We start from the raw sequence: 20,221 nt of genomic DNA, 5'->3' as shown, positions 1-20,221 counted from the left end.
TCCTCCCCTCCATATCATATACAATCATATTTTCAATAATTATTAATTAAATTTAAATTAATTTGAATATATCAAGAATTATTTTCTCTCTGTTTTCAAGTTAATTAATGTTAACAATTTTTAAGAGATAGAAATTTTAAATTGGAATTGTATGAAATCCATGAAAGTCTTCATTGCACTTTTCACCATAAAGTGGCATGTAAACAGACGTTCAAAGGTATGAAAAAGTTCACAACTCTTCTATATTTATTTCATTCTTTTCATTTTTCTTGTGCAAAAGGACCTGTAAAGTCACTCTTTAGATTTTTTTATTAATTTTATTATTTATATTATTTATGATTTAAAAATAGATAGCATTTTTATTACATTAAAAAACATACAATATAATATATTTGTTTTTGGATAACTTTGTTTTGTTACAAACTCAATTCAACTAAAATTTAAGTTTATTGTGTATAAATTATTTTAAAAAAAATTAAAACTACATTACTACAAAAATCTTTGATAATTGTTATGTCTATTGTTGTATCATTCTTCAACTATCCACAAAACCACCTCAAGGTTTGCAGCCATCAGCTACAAGATAAGTTTATTATACATAAATTATTAAAAAAATTAAAAATACATTACTATAAAAAAAATTTGATGGTCACTATGCCCACTATTGAATCATTTTCTAGCCTTGGGGTAATTTTGAGTTTGTAGATCTTCTTCCCCTATATAAAATTATACTTTTTATATTTATTAATCAAACTAAAATTAATTTGAATATATAAAGAAATAAAATTATAAAGGTACTATATATTTAGTTTAAATTTTTTAGATTAATAATTTATTATTTATTTCTCACCCTAGTTGTAATTTATTTTATCTCTCTTTTCAAGTTAATTAATTTTAACCATTTTTAAGAGATAGAAACTCTAAAATAAAATCATGTGTAACCTAAAGAAGTCTTCATTGCACTTTTCGCTGAGAAGTGGCACGTAAACGGGCATTTGAACTTCAGCTACAAAAGGTAAACCACTTTGAAGCTTGTCCCTTCTCCAAGAGGGCAACCACGGCATTGCTCTCTCCCCAATGCTTTTAATCGCATCGAAAAACCCCTCCTCCCTGAATTCGTCCAACCACTTCACGAAGTCCAATGGGGACTCCCTCAGAAGCCTGGTGGGCAACTGCCCAAGCTTTTGAAGTGTGACATCCTGCTCCTGCTCGTCGCTTCCATCCCGGATAAACCGCTTGATGGCAATCATGTTGTGCAGAAGCGCACTGGGAAAGTTGGAGATTTGATCGTCCACCACAACCACCATGCTCAAGTCCCGCCCCAGCCGGGACAAATCTTTCACGCCCCCTACGCAGTGCTGCCTGTAGAGCCTGTGCGCGAAAATCTGCCCCTCGGGATCCAGCAGTCCCAGAGCAGCCTCGGCATACGGCTGCGGAGAGGCCGTCCATAAAACCACCTCAAAGTTTGCAACAATCAGCTGCAAGAAGTCGTCAACGCAGGGCCTCTTGGCAACGTAGAAGCCATCACCCTCGCCACACTCGCAATTGACGAGGCATCCTTGCTCACACTTGATGTAAACCAGAGTCTCGTCTAGGTCGAGTACCAGAGTGCCTCTACCCTCGAATTCTCTCGAGCGAGGAGGCAGTAGCGAATGCTCGTCTTGAACAGCGGCGATCGTGGTGCACAAGTACCTAGATCGCTGCCCAAACTTGACGCGCAACATTTCCAAGAATTAGGGTTCTTCCGGCCCTAGTAAATCCTTTATATGATACAACCACAGTAATAAAAGGAGGCTTTTAACTAAACCCTCTTTCTTATGAGTAGTGGGGAATGCCATTGTGGCGGCTTGGCGCTGTGGAGAATGAGCTCTAGTGGCGCGAGCAAGACGAGAGCGCGGCGCGTGATCGTCATCTCCGGCCCGACTGCCGTCGGAAAATCGCGCCTGGCGCTGGCGCTCGCGCAGCGGCTCAATGGCGAGATTGTGAGCGCCGATTCTGTCCAGGTATCGATAGATTTCCGACATTTCTAGGGCCGATGGAGCGATCGTTGGACGGGGCTATGGAATGCAGGTGTATCGAGGGCTGGATGTTGGAAGCGCCAAGACGCCCTTGGAAGAGCGAGAGGTTTGTAGAGGTTTATTGGATTCCAGCAAGAAATTGTGTGTCACTGGTGTGTCCAGGGCGTGCCGCATCATCTGCTTGACATTGTGGATCCCACGGATGGTGAGTGGATTCCTTTTTCTCGTTTTCTTTGTTCGTGGAAAGAGGACTCAACTTGTAACAGTTTAGAATACACGGCTGGAGCGTTCTTCGATGATGCAAGGCGAGCTACTTACGAAGTGACTTCGAGGGGACAAGTTCCAATTGTTGTTGGCGGTACTGGTCTCTACCTGCGCTGGTAAGGATCCTTTCTGCCATTTCAGCAAGGAGTGGAGCTATAACGCCATGGTTTTTGTTTCGTAGGTACTTGAATGGTAAGCCGGGTACTCCAAAGGAGAGCCCGGAGATTACTGCTCAAGTTGATGCGGAAGTTTCAGCTCTACAAAAGGCGGGTGACTGGGACGGAGCGCTTGAAATTCTGGAGAAAGCAGGGGACGTCTTGACTGCCAAGAGCCTCACTCGCAATGACTGGTATCGCCTCCGAAGAGCTCTCTCAATCATCAAGGTAAAGAGTTTCGAGCGGAGTTAGTACGTGGTAGCGTTTGTCGAGTTTGCAGGCATCTGGACAGCCAAGAACACGATTCTCTCTGGGACAAAAACCTGAAGCTAATAGCGACGTGAAGGAGGATATTAACTCTGCTTCAGTTACCGCTCCAGAGACGGACTACGATTTCCTGTGCTACTTTCTCTACAGGCGCCGCATTGATCTTTACAGGGCGATTGATGCGCGATGCGAAGAAATGCTGGCAGCTGGTAATGACAACAAGATGATGATCAAATGGCTGGCCTGACGTGTGTTTTCTCTTTTTTTTTTCATGTTTTCTCTATAGAAAACGCCGAGAGTGGTCGTGGTATCCTGGCCGAGGCGTCATGGCTGCTAGACTTACGAATCCAACCAGGCTCAAGCCCGCCGTCCCGGGCCATTGGATATCGACAGGTGACGCGATCAACTCTAAAAAATCTCGGTTTCTTACCGCCTAACCCGTCATCATCGTACAGGCAATGGAGTACTTGAATGAATGTCGATGCGCTGGCGGTGTGTCATCCGAAGAACACTTCCTGAAATTTCTCTCTTCATTTCAGCAAGCTTCCAGGTAGTCTTGAAGTCATTGATGCGGTCGTAGTCTTATGATAAAGGTGGCCCTTCCAGGAATTATGCCCGGCGGCAGCTGACCTGGTTCCGTAACGAGCCTCTCTTCCAATGGATAGACGCTTCACAGCCACTGGTAAGTGAGCTCCTCTCCTCTTTCTCCACACCCATTTAATGATTCGGAAGCCTCTCACTCAATCTTCGGTTATGACTTCGCAGGAGAAGATCCTCGATTTCCTGACGGATGACTACTCCAGGCCGGCCGACGTAAAGATCGAGTCGCGGGTGGTCCTCTCGCCCGAAGCGATAGCCAAGAAGGAGCTCTCGCTTTTAAAGTCTTACGTCGCCAAGAACAAGTAAGCAACAACGGCCATGACCTTGACTAAAACACCCAGTCCGTTCCGTTGTGTGTGTAGGATCTTCGTGAGCTCCAGCGCGTGCATCCCTCCAATTCTGGAATGGATCAAACGAACACAGATTCAAGCATCACCTTGTCAGGATCAAGCGACAAACTCACTCGCATTCGCCGCGAGCTGAAGTATGTCCATTTTACATACACAGAGAGAGTACACAAAGAGAAGAGTTAGTAAAATTACCAACAATATACAATGCTTTCTCTCAAAAACCCGGACAGTTTTTCTTTCTTCGTTCACTCCACTGCTCTCACTCTTTTCTTCTTCTCTTTTGCTTATCATCACAGTTCTTCGCGAGATCTTGTCACTCAATCGTTGGTCAAGGGACGAGCCATGCAGCCGCAGCGAAATCTGGCCTTGCCAACCGAGTGCACGATCTCCGCCCGAGCTTCCTCGAGCATCTTGACCACCTGCGCGAACCCCGGCCTCGAGTCTGGGTTTGCGTCCCAGCACCGGCTCATTATCTCGGCCAGCGCCGGCGGGCAGTCGGCTGGGATGCCCGGCCTGTATCCTCGGTTCACCACCGCAAACGCTGCCTGCACGGCCGTCATGTTCTGGAACGGTAGCAATCCTGTGATGAGCTCCCACAGGACAATGCCAAAGCTGTAAACGTCCACCTTGTGTGTGTAAAGCCTGTGCTGGATCATCTCTCTGCAATGAATGAAACGGTTAGTGAGGCTTTGAAGTCTAGCTATGGAGGAAGAACACGAAAACGCGAAGAGAACGAAGAGAGAAATGCGCTTACGGTGCCATCCAGCGATACGTCCCGGTCTCGGGCGTCATCCCCTCGGTCTGGACCTCGATCCTGGCCACGCCAAAGTCGGCAATCTTGATCGACTTATCGGTGGCGATGAGCAAGTTGTCCGACTTGAGATCCCGGTGGATGAATCCCAGGTTGTGGAGGTACTGCATCCCCTGCGCGATGTCCAGCGCCTGCTTCACCGCCAGCTTGAGCGGCACGGGCCTCGACTTCCGCTTGCTCAAGAACGAGCGCACGGATCCGCCCTTGGCGTACTCGGTCACGATGCACCACACCAGCGGCTTCCGGCACGCCCCGATGAATCGCACCACGTTCTGGTGCTTGAGCGCCGCCAGCATCCGGACCTCCTGCGTGAACTGCTGCTCCATCACCTGCGCGCGCTCCGCGTTGTTCTTGGGCCGCTCCAGGATCTTCACCGCCACGTCCTCGCCGTCGTAGGTCCCCCTGTAGAGCCGGCCCGACGCGCCCTGCGCGAATGCGTGGCCCATGGCCAGCCGCCGGAGATCCAGCGTCCAGTCGTCGTAGCCCTCGAGCCCCTCCGTGGGCGAGCGCGCATCCATGAGCGCATTGGTGAGCACGTCCTCGTCCGTGGGCGGCGGCGCGCCCACGGTGCTGGGGTGGACAACACTGTAGGAGCCCGTCACGCTGCGGTTGCCCCGCTTGATCCCCAGCTCCGGGTGCATCAGGATCGTCCTGCTCGACCCGTTAGAGCCGACGCTGCTCTCCGCCGCTGTCATCGTCACGGATCCACCGCCATTGCTCGTGTGGAGGCTGGCGACGCTGTCCACGGACATGTTGTCCGACCCGGCCGCCAGGCGCTCGTAGTAATCGTCGGCCGTGAAGCCGTAGAAATTCCCATTGAGAGCTTCCATCCTCCCGCTCCCAGATCTCTAAAACCCTAGCCTCGATCCGGCCCCGAAATCCCAAACGCGCAGCGCGATTTCTCTGCTGCTCGCTGCCGCCGCGGCCACTCACCTCGATCCTCTCGCATGGCCAGCGGCACGCCGCGCGCGCGGGCGAGAGAGACGCGCTGCCGCCATAAACCCTAGGAGCTAATCGCTAAAAGAGCGCCTGCAATTCGCGCTGGCTCGCGTCTTTCTAGTCGCCATGGCCGGAGAGACAAACCAGACATTCAAGATGAATACGCGTGAACAGCAGCTGACACGTGGCGGTTGTCCTCTTGCTCTCGAATATTCGGCCTCTGTGCCCTAAACGCAGCGGTTAGCTTAGAGACCCCCTTTAGCTTTAATTTAATGTGGCTTTGATCCAGTCAATGACATGGCATATGCTTCTCTACTCTAGCTAACTAGTGAAGTGGAAAAGCAACTTCCTTACGCGAGCTCGCGAGAGGGAGGAGTAGAGGAAAGCGATGGGTGTTAACTAAGTAATAGTTAGAGCACACTGTACTTACTAACTAACCCACGCCACTCCACTGTCACTACGCTATAAGCAGCTACTATGATGGTGGCTGTATGGGCCGTTTAGAAATGGCTCTTTGCCTTCTCCTTCTTCCACTTCCCTAAAGCTCTTTTTTGATCTTCTTTCTTTCGAGCTCCTCGCTTTAGCGCGCCTAGCTCTCTTCCGGGATCCAAAGATTAAATTAGCTCGATGTACTGATGTATGCTCTGGAATGGCGACGCAGCAAGATTTCGCTGCCGCTTCTCCTCCTCCGCCTTCTTTCCTCAAATCTTGGCAGCAGCGCGTCGAGGAGCTGGGATTGCTCGCCATGGCCGATCGGCCGGGGAATCGTCGAAATATCGGTGGCTTCTCGCAGGATATTTCCGACGATCGAGGGAAGAGTGAAGTAGCGACGGCGGCGACGGCCTGGAATGGAAATGATCAGGTCGAGCAGCGGCATGCAAGAATCTCGGCCAGGGACTGCCGCCTCGATCTTGGCCTGGGGCGATTCCTGGACGAAGTCCGTGGCCGGGATAGGATCCGTGGCATTCTTGGCGGATCGATGATCGATGGCGGCGGCGGCGTCATGCATCCAACCAATCTGCGAGATTCTCCTCCGCGGAGCCATCCCAAGCGCGGCCGGAGCTTGCGCCTGGTGGAGGAATCGAAATCGGAAGAGCAGCTCGATCCTCCAGCGCCAGATCGTTACGCCAATCTCCCGCGGCCGCCGCCGGCGATCAAGAAAGAAGAAGATCGTCCATCGCAGGAGCTGGGAGGAGGATCATCGCCGCCGTTTGCATGCCTGGAATGCCGCAAGCAATTCCCATCCGGTAAGGCCTTGTCTGGTCACATGAGATGCCACAGGAGATTTCCAATGATCTTAGGGCAAGGAGGAGAATCCTCCGATTCGTCAGGCTCGTCGTCTCCGCGAGCTGTCGATCGCGACCACAAGATCGCCACCGCCGCCGCCGCCTCGAGCTGGATCGACAAGGCGAAGAATCCCAAGCGAAAGATCGACGCCATCGATCAGGAGGAGGGTCCTGAGAGCAGCGACAGCATCGAGGCGACGTACGTCGCGGCAGCAATGGCGATGGCTGCCGCCACGACGATCACAGGCAAGGCAGCAGCAGCATCAGGCCCAGTGATCCCGCCTGGAAACAAGAAGATAATGACGGGACGGAGATCCGGCCGCCGCTCGTTACGCCAGAAGAATCGCTGGCGGACTCATGTTCTTGCCGCTCCAGCTGACATCAAGGACGAGAAAGATATGGCCAATTGTCTCGTCATGCTCGCGGGCGGCGGCGGCGGGGCTGGTGACACCGAGACGATCAGGCGGGCATCCTCGTGCGCGTCAGTGGCTGCCGACGATCATCATCGGCGAGCTCGACTCCATCGATCTCCGCTGGATCCAAAGTTGCTGGCGGATCCCGATGATCAAGGTGGCGAGGAAGTGGACTGGGTGCGCGCAAAGTCTTCCTCCTGCCGGACTACTGCTACCTCGGCGGCGTCCGCAACAGCACCAGGGAGGTACTCGTGCGCGACGTGCAAGCGTGTCTTTAAGTCGCATCAGGCGCTCGGGGGCCACCGCGCCAGCCACAAGAAGGTCAAGGGGTGCTTTGCGATCAAGACGAGCAGTAGCAGCAGCAGCAAGGCAACGACGACGCTGACCACTCTTGACGATGACTGCTACGATCCGGACGAGGAGAACCGGTACCACCAGTACGAGCAGCAGTACAGGGACTCCAGTCTCTCTAACAGATCTCTGGCAGGAGGACACGAGTGCTCGATTTGTCACCGAGTGTTCGCGACCGGGCAAGCGCTGGGAGGCCACAAGCGCTGCCATTGGGTCGGGGGAAGTAACAACAGCAACAATCCGGGTACTGCCACTCCTCCTCCTGCTGCTGACAGCAATCAGGTACTCAGGGTCTCAGCGTCCACAACGACGACTGATAACGACAGTCCGATGGTGTTGGTGGCAACTGCGGGTGATAATTGCGATCGTGATCGTCGCCCAGATCATTCCAGGCGGAGCAGCAGACACCTGGAGCTGGATCTCAACTTGCCACCGCCGCCGGAGGACGGGCAAGGATCTGAAAGAGGTCTTGAGAAGTTGCTGGCAAGAACAGAGACCACCAGATCTTGCGATAGTAGTAGCTTTGGTCTCATTGCTTAATGCTTAATATAAACCTCTTTCATCGCCACCTAGGGCTAGCCAGACGTTATCAAACGCATGGGCACCCACGGTTACATAAGCTTCCGCTACAAAGGTGTCTACTACTGCATCTACAATCAAATGGACTCCAATTTGGAGGTCCTCGGTAAAATGATCGTCGACTCTCTGAAGGATCATTCTGTCCAGCTCTTGAAATTCTTGATTGATCGTGCAGTGGTATTCCAGGTGAGAGTTCTCTGACACCCTCTTGCTGTGTGTAAATTTCCATCTGTAGTTTGGGAACGTGGAGTTTCCATCACCCCAATTCCTGGACCAAGTTTGCACTGCTGCCGGGTCACAGGAGATACGGAGAGAACTTCAAGGCGGGAATCCTTGGGGCAATCCCTGGGATCTTGTCTCCCTTGGACCTTCAAAGCTCTGGTACCGTATCCTTGAGCTCGGCTTTCTCCCGTGCAGTTTCATGTTACTATTTGCTCCTCGGAGAACCTATGTCCACTACAGTTATGTCATCGATCTTGACACGGCCAGCTTCACCATCAACACGAGCGATAACATTGTGTCCTCCAACATGGAAAACATACCACATAACTGGATGGCTTGCACGTACGACCCCCCAGAATGGATCGCTCTTGCTGGCTGGGATGACCGAGTTCTGCAGGAGACGATGAATCGAAAGCTGAGCAGCCGTGGTCATGAAGCTTGGAATATCATACTCGGCCATCTTCTACTCCCGCTTGATCAGTGCTTCGACACGGTCCGTCGCTTGTTGATCAGTGAGAGCGAGAGCGAACCTGACGTTGAGTTCCTGTTTAAGATGATTGAGAGTGCAGTGTTGTTGAGGCTGCTGTATGAGGCTTTCACTTGCGCTCCAATCCCTTCGTCATACGTGAGATTTCCCTCAGCAAAACTCATAACGTTCACAGTGGTTCTATGATCTCTCAAGCTGCGATCGTGGAGGAGCCGCTTACATCCGACCATGCAAAGCTCCATGCTCTAGTCTTCTACGGTATGGTGTGCCAAAACTACGTGTTCTTCATGGAGCTGCCTCTCTTGGAGCCGGACATGCAAGCGTTTGTGGAGCTTGCCAAGTATGTATTGGTGCTAGCTGAATGGGAGAACATCAGCTTCACTACGTGCGAGCCAAAGAAGCGAGTTCATAGTATATGGTATGAAAGCTGTTTCTCTTCAAATCTCCCTCTGGATGACGGACTGAACCGCTGCTGAGACACTGAAAACGCTGCAAGATTGGCTTCTCCCTGGATGATTAGCAAGGGTGGAGAGCATAGAGTTCTCCTTGCGATTCAGCTCAACGACGACGCTGGGGTCCAGAATGCTGTCTCAATGGCTGTGGAGCATTTCAAGTCTTTGGAGCCGAGAGTGGAGGAGATTTGCGTGTGCGCTTTGAGCGTCCTTCACGTAATGACTATAAAGGTTGCGAGGATTGGAGAAAGGATAACCATAGCTCGCTCCCAACCAGCTCCCTTGATTCGTTTAGAGAGGCCTCATACATTTCATGACTGGGAATTTGGCTACGATGAAGTAAAACTTGTTGAACCTGGGTTCAAACTTTTGCTGAGCTACTTGACAAGGTATGATCAATCTTTGTATGTTTCTTATGTAAAAAGATTTTGGAAAACCAGGATGAATCATATCGAGCTCCCGATCAATGTCTTGGATGAGAGTTACTGCCGCGTACAAGGAAGTATTGGAAGCTCAATTGTTCTTCTGAATCATGCTATCGTTGAGAAATCATGTATTTTATCGGCCCGGCTCCTCGAAGGCAGTCAAGGGCTCAAAGCCCAAGTTACTGGAATTGGCGATCTTTTCCTGTGGATGAGGTATGGAAAAGATTTTCGTGGACACAAACGTAATCTGGAGTGTATGGAAAGTCTGCAATTTGAACAGAATTAAAGGCCTCTCTTACAGTGATACAAATCCATTAGTGTACAGCTTCATTTGCTGGGAAAAGAGAGGTAATTTTAAAAAATCGTTTTCATTTCAATTTGTTTCTTGTGCTGCCTGCAAATTCAAGAGTAGCATCTATACAAATAGACTTTCGCGTCAAGGTTCCATGTCTCACAGGTGGAAATCCCTGTGGAAATCTAACCCAAGAAACGAAAAGGCTCGTACCTCGGCTCGTCCACTCGTCGGAGAACCATGCCCGGGAGCTGCCAAGAGAAATGGCCCGGTCATGACCTAGAAGAGACTAACCTGTGTTAAAAAGGTTTGATGCGGGGCTCCATCTCTTAACTGCATCTGCTTCTCCATCTCCACAGCGGAAGCAGATGCATAAAATCATGGAGATGCAAAGCCGCTTCTTTGCCATCTCCAGGATCAAACACGGTGTCAAAAGTCCTTGTCTGCCTTTGATAGGGGCACTGGAGCTCGTTTGCGGCCATATTCTCGCCTGCTGGTCCGATTCGAAATGAGCAGTCGAGAAGAATGAGTCACGACGATGGAGGAGAGTTGGCTGCGCGTGGACAGAGGATCCTCCTGGACCACCACGTTTTCCTCCTGATCTTGCACTGCAAAGAGTGGATCCACTGCGACCTTGTTTCCCGATCCCCAGTCATGGCAAGCACCACCGAGAAGAGCTGAAGGTGGCAGCCGCCTGCTGCAGGAGCTCGCGAATCCGAGGATCATTGGCGATCTTCTTTCTGCCGACATTCACTTGATGCTCCAAGGCATTCTCCACTTTGCTCTAGGGAATAAAATGCTGCGGGCACCACTGCGGCCAGGATGATGGCCACTCATCACACACCTTGCTTCTTCCCCTCTTGCAGTGTATCCAGATGCCGATGACGATGGCCACCATAATTTGACGATGCCTGCAGCGAGCAAACCCCCTCAGCAGCTCCATGACGAGGCGCCGCAAAGAGCCACAACGGCCATTCACAAGCCATCCACCGATGCCTCAAGCCGTTTTTAGGGAAGTACCTAAAGGGGCTTAATATAAACCACAGTTTGAACTGTTAATTTTCATAATTTCACCACATAAGCTTCCGCTACAATCATTTGGACTCCTACTTGGACTTCCTCGGCAAAAGGATCGTCGACTCTCGCAAGGATCATCCTATCCATTCTCTTGAATTTCCCGTTTGATCGTGCAGTGGTAGAGTTCTCTCAAACCCTCTTGTTGTGCGTAATTTCCAAAGTTTCCATCACCCGGATTTCTCGCGAAGTTTTCACTGCTGCCGGTTCACAGGAGATACAGAGAGGCGATGAGGGGCGTTCGTGGTAGCCATCCAGTTGTGTGGGTTGTTTTCCGTGTTGAAGGACACAGTGTTCTTGAATGTGTTGATGGTGAAGCTGGCTGTGTCAAGGTCGATGACATAAGTGACTCGATATCCCGAGGAGCAAACAGTGACTTGGAGGGGCACACGAGAAAGCCAAGCTCGAGGATACGGTGCCAGAGCTTCGTAGGTCCAAGGGAGACAAGCTCCCAGGGATGGCCACCTGGATTGTTCTGGCTGGGATGGGCCTCGCGAAGCTTGGACTTCCACTGGAAATGGAAATGCTGGGATCCGCACTCTATTGCCTTAAAAAAGGTGAGACACTGATTCTGGACAGTGAGCTTCGACAAGGTCCATAGTGAGAGCTATCCTGACGTTGAGTTCCTGTTTGACATGGTTGAGATGGCTGTGTTGTTGAGGCCTGTATGAGGCTTACCATAATAATTTAAAGCATAAATGAATAACCCAGTTATAAAATATTTATATCTATTTTTAGAAATTTAGAAATTATTTTTATAATTTCATGTTGTGAGGCCAAGTGTACGGCTACGATGCCGTATACTAATATTAGCGTAGTGGATTTTGGTAGCCGTCGGATTGGTTTCAATCCGGACCACTCGCTCCTGTATATAAGCTAGGGTTTTGGGGTTAATTGATATGCACATTTCTGTATTTCCTTTCCATATTCCATGCACTCACATTGGTGGAGGTGAGGGGCACCTTTGATTGTCCCTGGGGAGTGCTTGGATTTGGGATTTCGGTTTAGATCTAGCTTTTGCATTGTCTAGATCTAGCTTTTTCCATTTCCTTTCTTTTGTTCTTTCCTTTCAAGATTTTGGTTTAGATCTAGCTTTTTGCATTGTCTAGATCTACCATTTCTTTCTAGCTTTTTGTCATTTCTCTTCTTTTGCTCTTTCTTTCTCATTCATTTTCATGGCCGATCCGCAATCTCCTCCTTTGACTCTAGAGCAGCAGTTGGTTCAATTGCTTGATGCTATGCGCCTGCAATTGAACAACCAAACTCAGTTGATGGCGGCGTTCACGGCACATGGTACAACTCCTCCTGCTTTTGGTGCCAATCCTCGCGTTCGGCCGGAGTTCTTTCGTGGGAATCCTGGGGATGATGTGTACCATTGGTTCGATCACTTCACGGTGATTGCCACATATCATTCTTGGGATGATGCTCGGCGTTTGCGTGAGTTCCCCACATGTCTTCAAGGGACAGCATTGCAGTGGTACAATGGATTGAGCGCAGCTACTCGTGGCGATTGGAGTGTTCTTCCGGACGTCTTCAAACGCGCCTTCGGACACGCCGACGATTGTGATGATGCCTTCCAACAATTGCATCGTCTTCGCCAAGGGCCATCTGAGTCGGTGATGCAATTTGGCGTTCGTTTCCGAAGTCTTTTGCTTCGTGCGGAGCCAAATATGTCGGAGCGGATCAAGCTAGGAATGCTGTGGCCAGCACTTCGTCAAGATCTTGTCGGACTTGTGCATGGACTTGCTCCTGCCACTCTTGACGATGCTCTTCGCTTGGCACAACGTTATGAGACGTCGCCTCTTCCACTTCTTGCTACACGTCCTTCAGCTCCACTTCCTATGAGTGATGGTCCTGTTCCCATGGAGGTTGATGCTGCTGCTACTCGAGTCCAAGGACAAGGGCGAGGACGTGGTCGTGGCCGTGACATTCGTTGCTGGGCGTGTGATGAAGTTGGTCATACTTATCGGCGTTGTCGGCGCTTTCCGGATTAGCGACCTCCATTTCCTGGGTGGAGACCTTGGCGTCAGCAACGTCCCGTTGGTGCTGCTGCGGTGGAAGGTTTGGATACCGAGGTGCATTCGGGAAACGAGGAGTCGCGCGAGTAATGGAGGGACCTTGCGCGAATAAGTTAGTGATCCCTCCATTTTTCTTTCGGGAGTATCATCAAGGGGTTCACTCGGCACCGGTTCATCCAGTGTTTACTTTCCAAGCTCGTTTTTATAACAAGAGGTCTCCTATTCTTCTCTCCGTGTTGGTTGATACAGGTTCGAGTTTATCTTCTATTGCTCGACCTGTTGCCACACGTTGTCGTCTACACTTGCGTCGTGCGGCGGATCCAGTTTTCATTCTTTATGGCAACGGCCGTACACATGCATGTGCACGAGATGAGGCGGACCTGGTTGTGCGTGTGGGCGATCTCGAGCTTGAGTTGCAGTCGTTGCAGGTGGTGCCGAGTCAAGCTTTTGACCTCATTCTTGGTATGGATTGGTTGCAGCACAATCATGCCAAGTGTGACTTTGAGGCTTTTCCCCCTTGTCTCATACTTCCTTATGTTTCATCCATTCCTCTCACTTCTGTACCTCTTCGTCCCTCTACTTCTACCTCTGCTTCCATTACTTTTGTTCCCCCATTATTTCCTCTTGTGTTTCCATCTTGTTCTGCTCTTCCCTTTTTCGATCCCTCCGATGATCTTTGTGTTGCAGCTGTTGATCAGCTCATGAAGGAGTATTCTGATCTCTTTGAATTTGACCTATCGTCTGGGGCCAAGATTGCCACACGTCATCCCATTCCAACCGGGGATGCTCGTCCAATCAAGGTTCCTGTTCGTCGTCGGTCACCCAAGGAGATCAAGATTTTACGTGCAAACGTCAAGGAGATGTTGGAGAAGGGTGTTATTCGGAAGTCGCGGAGTCCTTGGGCATGTGAACCTCATCTTGTGACAAAGCCTGATGGGAGTATTCGTTTCTGCATCGACTATCGTCCGTTAAATGAAGTGACGATCCCGGACGTGTACCCTCTTCCTCACACTGCTGATCTCTTGGATCATCTGGGGCGAAGTCGTTGGTTCACCAAGCTAGATCTTGCTTCTGGGTATTGGCAAGTACCGATGGCTGAAGACGATATTCCTAAGACTGCTTTTTGTACACCATTTGGTTTGTACGAGTTTTTGGTGATGCCGTTTGGTTTGAACAATGCTCCAGCAACTTTTCAGCGCATGATGGACGAGGTTCTTTGCGATATGCCAGAGGTGACGGCCGACTTCATTGATGATGTCTTGATCCACTCGGAGGGGACGTGGGAGGAGCATGTTCGTGATGTTTGTAAAGTGTTGGATCGGCTACGCGACGTTGGTTTAAAGCTGAAGCGGTCGAAGTGCGTGTTTGGGTCCAAGGACACAACTTATCTTGGGTACCGTATTTCTCGTGAGGGTTTGCAAGTTGATCCTGACAAACTTGTGGCTGTTCTAAAGTTCCCTACTCCGAAGTGTGTGAATGATGTGCAGCGCTTTTTGGGTAAGGTGCAGTATCTCGGTCGTTTTGTGGATCATTTTTCCGATCGCACTTTACCATTGCGAGCGTTGCTGAAGTCATCAACGTCATCTTTCATCTGGTCTCCCGATTGTGAGCGGGCGTTCGTGAATCTCAAAGAGCTATTGACAACTCCTCCGGTTTTGGCATATCTTGACTACACTCGACCTTTTATTTTGCGCGTGGATGCTTCTGACATTGGTCTTGGAGGTGTGTTGATGCAAGAGAGCTCGAGTGTGCCTGGTCAGCGCCATCCCATTGCATACATAAGCCGTACATTACAACCAGCGGAGATGAACTACTCCACGACGGAGAAGGAGTGTTTAGCAGCAGTCTGGGGTTTCGAGAAACTTCATGCCTATCTACATGGTTCTCGGACGTTACTTGAAGGTGACCATGCTGCTGTTACTTCATTATTGAAGCGGAAGAACCTGGTTGGTCGTATGGCTCGATGGGCTTTGAAGCTTCAGATATATGATTTCGATGTTGTTCATCGCCCAGAGAGTTCTATGGCTGATGCTGATGCCCTTTCTCGAGCTCCTCTTCCTTCTCCACTCACTTCTCATGTTTCTGATGAACCTGTTGTTCCAGCATCTGTGGATTTTCTAGATGAGGATTCTGTGCCGTCGGCGGTTGCTGTCCTTGACGTTCAGTGTCCACAGGGCGTAGAGCAAGATCTACCTTCTCTGGATGAGGTTCGCGAGGCTCAAAAGATTGAGCCGTGGATTCGAAGGCTTCGAGATGGGTTTGAGAATCCTGCATCACTTGCTGATGACTTGCCTTTTCGGCATTTACATTCTCAATATCGCCTTGAAGATGGCCTTGTTTATTTTGTGGGGACGGATCCTGATGCTCATTTACGGCTGGTGGTGCCTTCGGTGTTTATTCCGCGGTTTCTCCATGCCTACCATGATTCTCCTATTCTAGGTGGGCATATGGGACACCGTCGTGTCACCGAGAAGTTGCGCAGATCTTTCTATTGGCCAGAGATGCGACGTGATATTATCCGGTATGTGCGTAGCTGCGTTTGGTGCCAAGCTCGTAATACTCCCCCTTGTGTTGCGGAAGGACGGTTGGAGTCAATTGCAGTTTCTCGTCCGTTTGAGTTGGTGGCGTTTGATCTTATGGGACCTTTTCCGCGATCGACTGCTGGCAATGAGTATGTTATTATTGCTTCTGACTACTTGACTCGTTGGGTGGAAGTTGGTGCTCTTGCTAGTGCCTCTGCAACTGCTGTTGGATACTTCCTCCTCAATCGAGTGGTGTTCCAGCATTCTTGTCCAGAACGGATTCTTTCGGATAATGGTCCTGCATTTATGGCTGAGGTATTTCATGTTTTGACATCTCGGTTGGGGATACGCCACACTTTTACGAGTGCTTATCATCCACAATCAGACGGTCTGGTGGAACGGCTCGTTCGGACATTCAAAGGGATGATTGCGAAGTATGTGAACTTTCAACATTCGGATTGGGATGGTTATTTGCCGTTTCTTCGGTATGCTTATGTCACAGGGGTGCAGAGTTCTGTTGGTGCTTCACCATATAAACTTCTATATGGTCATGATCCAATATTACCAACAGAGCTAGGTTTACCTTCGCGATTGCCACGAGCTCCTGATGCTAGGTCATGGGATCAATATTTGACAAGCATTCTTCTACTTGTCCGAGCAGAGTCTGCTGAACACTTAGGCCGCGTACAAGTGGGACAACAACGGCGCTACAATTCCCATCATCGTCCACCAGTGGAGTACAAAGTGGATGATTTGGTGTTAGTCCGTTTTCCCCATCTTACGGTATGTGGTTTATCTAAGGGGCTCCTTGTGCAGTGGAAAGGACCGTATCGGGTGTTGCGGCAAGTTGGACCACAAGTTTATGAGGTTCGGCATGACGTTCAGCAGGCTGATCCTCCGGAGATTGTGCATGTGCAGCGGTTAAAACGCTTCATACAGAGGGATCAGGAGCAGTTAATACCGTCTACAGATCCACTGATGCCTCCTCCTGACGTTCCTCCAGATCCCGGCCCATCTACAAGAGAACCCTGACGGCCTTCCATTATTCCGAGAGGAGGGGATGATGTGAGGGCCAAGTGTACGGCTACGATGCCGTATACTAATATTAGCGTAGTGGATTTTGGTAGCCGTCGGATTGGTTTCAATCCGGACCACTCGCTCCTGTATATAAGCTAGGGTTTTGGGGTTAATTGATATGCACATTTCTGTATTTCCTTTCCATATTCCATGCACTCACAATGTCTTTATATTGTATATATAAAATATACAAATATGGCTAGGGTAATCAACCTGTATTTATAACTTGGTAATCCTACTTTATCCCTCTCATTATGTTTTAAGTTTTTTAGAACATAAATATATTACTATTCAAACAAATAGTTTATTAATGGGAACTAAGATCTTAAGTATACTAAGTAAAAATAATTAATAAGAATAATTACAGATAATATAAATATTTTAATGTAAACTTACCTGATTCAAAAATTATTATTATGAATAACAATTACTATAAATAAATATAGTCTGGAAATATTATAATGAATAAAAACATAATATTAAGTCCCAAGTTCAAGCAAAGAACATTACCCAATCCTCTGTAAACAAAATCCTAGATTGCAAGCAAAAGAGTTATATCACGAGCTTATGGGAGTTGTAACTAATAAACTTATAAATATATTGCATTCAATTAGTAATATACACATATATATCATGTGTTCTTAGGTAGATTAAAATCCTTTTAAGACATTTAACTTTAAATGATACCTGTCTACTTATTTGCCATCTTTTGTAATACTTACCTAATTAATTTACTCAACTAATCTTGTAAGATAACTGCATATATAAAATAGTGCATTAGTCAGTGTCTTCAGTGTCTTCATATATAAGAAGTAGACAAAAAATTTGTGGTTTAAATGCTTGATAGATCTTCAAGAAACTAAATTTAACACCATGTAAAGAGTGACCCAAGGTATTTGCTTCCTTTTCTTCTGTGTTTTTTTTTTTCCTGATTTTTATTTATTATTTAATTTTTATGGCTAAATGCAGTTTTTTTTTTTGTTTTTATAATGTAAAGCAATTATACTAACTTCTTTTTTTGTGACTTCTTTATGTTGCTTTAATTTTGTAACCATGTTATATGGGCCACGCTTTCATCATTCCACATTGGCTGCTATGCTCGGCAGGGGTTGCGGCAGGAATCCCAGCGGGACACTGGCTAGCACGAGGAAGGCCAAGTGCTTCGTTTGCGCAGTTCAGGCTATCGCGTTTGGAGCACAGACGAACTCGCTGCTTTTTTGCGATGGTCGTCACTGTTCCATGGCAAGGCGGGGAGATGGCGGGTTGTGCATGGCGAGAGGGCCCTCGCGTCCAAGTTCCTAGCTGGAGACATTCCCGGTCGAGGAAGGGGCGCTCGAAGAGCATCTGGCGGAGACGCTGGGCCGATCACCTGATGCTTCGAGCCGAATCCAGCAGCTGGATTGCAAGGTATAGCAGCATATGCCCAGAATGGGTATTTCTCCTTGCGCCAGATCTCCGATGCCCAGATGCCGGAGTACACGTGGCTCATTGTGAGCCGTTGAAAGGGCTTCATGGAGTTTGAATATATAGCTTGGGGGGAGTTTGCTGGGAGCGCTGGGGAGCGCGCTAGGGCTTCATCGGTGAGCATTTAGCACAGCGGCCGCCGCGGCTCGCAGGATCGAGCGAGTCTATGAGAGAATTGCCGTCTAAGCGCGTGACAAGGTATGTAGTCCCTTTTCGCCTTTCCTTCCCTTTGAGAGCTACGGAGTTTGAGCGCCCGAGTTTCTTCTTGATGATGCCAATTTTACTATCGATGGTGGCTGCTACAGAGTTGGCCAAGTGAGGAATCCACGATGTCTAAGTGCTGCGATAAGGTAATCCTGGTAGTCCCTTTTTCTTGCTTTCCTACGAGCTTTCTCATCTCTATCCTGTGTGATTTAGATGAATGTCGACTTCAGCATGGAGAATGAACCATGGTGGAGAAATGTGGTTGCAGAGATGAATGATATCAAGTTCCCGATCAACCAAGAGAAAACAAGCGAGCAGATGGTAGCTGTGCTAGCAGGTTGTATTGGGCGTGACAAATTCGCATCCAAGACGGCATTCGAGGAGGCACTCCTCAGAGGCAGAATAACGGAGAATGATATAGCGGAGATTCACAGAGCGTTGAACGTGACAGACTTGGACATGGATGGAGAGCGTGGAGAATACCGCACACAGATGGTTTATACCATTAAACTGGAACTCTCTCAAGGTCAACTCCGGAAGAAGGAACAACTCCCCTATCTTCATCCAAGTTTGGTGCGGCAAAGAATGGCATCATTTGTGGACTCCTTCAACTATGCTCTCAACACCTTGAACCTGGTAAGAGCATACTTTGTTTTCATTTTAGTTTGTTTGGTCTTTTTATTCTTTGTTTCTTTTTTTGAAGGAGTTGAAGGCTTCTTCCCCGGAACTAAGAGTTTCTGCTGCTATCAAGCTTGCTGCTGCTGTAGCAAAGGAGTTTCTTGAGATTCATCCTTTTGTTGATGGAAATGGGAGAGTGTCTCGCGTGATGATGGCAGGCATTATGTTCCATGCTCTCGGTATTCACTTCACCATACCAAGGTAATATATTATCTCAATATTCAACTTGGTATTCATCCATTTGTTTTTTCAGCGGCCTGTTTTTCGGCTGGTTATTGCAAAAGAGTCAAGTGAGGAGGACTCCACCGTATGAAGTGGCAACATTCATGCTGGATAAGTTCTATGAGCAGGTTAGTAGTGAATTGTTATGGTGAATGGATTCCAACTGTTCTTCAGGTGACTAGTGGATTCTGCCAGCAATAGCACACCTTGACCAAGGACCTGCAGCATCAAGATCATCCATAAGCTTGGATCACACTCACCTTAGAGTAGTCGTACTTTAGCTTGCTGAGACACAGTAGCATGTAAGTGTCATTTCTTTAACCAGGTAGCAGTGGATTTTTTTATATGGACATCTTATGGTGGCATTGATGGTGTTCCACAGCCAAACTTTTGCAACAGATCGAGGCCGTGCTCCCAAGGTGTTGGAGGTAAGTGCAGCTCTCGGAATTCCTAGACCTGTGTGCGTCTCCGCGAGTGTTTACGGTGGAGCTCAGAAACGTTGCTTAATGCTAGGTGAGTTCCTCCAGGTCGATGCAAGGTTGATTGCAACGTCCTTTACCAAAGGATTAGGCCTTGAAAAGTGTAAGCGTCTGCTTTCTTCTGCATTGTTTCACAGTCAACGTTGTAACTCAACGAGGATTTGTCCAACGAATGCAAGTGTTATTATCCTTGACGAGTTCTATAAACTTTTACGTGTTAGGTACCTCATTTTGTGTTGCATCGGCGATGCAAATGGAAAACTGCCCAGAGCATTCAGGTGACTGTGGGAATGTCGAAATGTTTTCGTGTGATTGTCGCTTGTGCAATTATTGAGCAACTCGCTGGAAACGATAATGTTCTAAAGTATACCAGCATTTTTTTGGGCTCGGATTCCCACGCTGCGAGTCCCTTCCTGCTTCCAAGCCAGAGAAGCTGTGCAGGACTTAGAGCAAAGGAATTGACCATCGATTCTGCTTGGCATGCCAAGATCTGGCATCTCAATAACAAAGGCCACAATTCTCTTCAGGCGGATCCACTTGAAGCTCAAAGTAGTCGATAGGGAGTCACCATA

General features: G+C 48.6%; 4 protein-coding genes across 4 annotated transcripts; 2 read left to right on the top strand and 2 right to left on the bottom strand.

Moving 5' to 3' along the window:
- Positions 1–920: 920 nt before the first annotated feature.
- On the bottom strand, positions 921–1,724 carry LOC112346237 (probable C-terminal domain small phosphatase). Its single transcript, XM_024674659.1, has one exon. It carries the CDS (start codon positions 1,722–1,724, stop codon positions 921–923), a length of 804 nt encoding a protein of 267 aa, XP_024530427.1.
- Positions 1,725–1,832: 108 nt separating this feature from the next.
- Positions 1,833–3,902, top strand: LOC9645700 (tRNA dimethylallyltransferase 9). The gene is made up of 11 exons (XM_024674852.1): positions 1,833–2,003; positions 2,071–2,124; positions 2,181–2,223; positions 2,290–2,398; positions 2,464–2,665; positions 2,718–2,913; positions 2,991–3,097; positions 3,160–3,254; positions 3,311–3,386; positions 3,470–3,606; positions 3,667–3,902. The coding sequence occupies exons 1-11, from the start codon at positions 1,863–1,865 to the stop codon at positions 3,785–3,787; spliced, it is 1,281 nt and encodes a 426-aa protein (XP_024530620.1). The 5' UTR covers positions 1,833–1,862; the 3' UTR covers positions 3,788–3,902.
- Positions 3,818–5,583, bottom strand: LOC9646301 (serine/threonine-protein kinase STY13). The gene is made up of 2 exons (XM_002969823.2): positions 4,409–5,583; positions 3,818–4,314 (listed from the first exon to the last, which is right to left on the bottom strand). Exons 1-2 carry the CDS (start codon positions 5,293–5,295, stop codon positions 3,972–3,974), a joined length of 1,230 nt encoding a protein of 409 aa, XP_002969869.1. The 5' UTR covers positions 5,296–5,583; the 3' UTR covers positions 3,818–3,971.
- Positions 5,584–18,156: 12,573 nt separating this feature from the next.
- Positions 18,157–19,514, top strand: LOC9646299. The gene is made up of 6 exons (XM_024674857.1): positions 18,157–18,264; positions 18,372–18,416; positions 18,484–18,906; positions 18,974–19,149; positions 19,202–19,298; positions 19,345–19,514. The coding sequence occupies exons 2-6, from the start codon at positions 18,396–18,398 to the stop codon at positions 19,369–19,371; spliced, it is 744 nt and encodes a 247-aa protein (XP_024530625.1). The 5' UTR covers positions 18,157–18,264; positions 18,372–18,395; the 3' UTR covers positions 19,372–19,514.
- Positions 19,515–20,221: the final 707 nt, after the last annotated feature.

This window comes from Selaginella moellendorffii, unplaced genomic scaffold (genome assembly GCF_000143415.4).
Source record: "Selaginella moellendorffii unplaced genomic scaffold, v1.0 SELMOscaffold_13, whole genome shotgun sequence".
Classification (NCBI taxonomy): domain Eukaryota; kingdom Viridiplantae; phylum Streptophyta; class Lycopodiopsida; order Selaginellales; family Selaginellaceae; genus Selaginella; species Selaginella moellendorffii.
The sequence above is the reverse complement of the archived record's forward strand: the minus strand, read 5'-3'. Positions and strand labels throughout refer to the sequence as shown.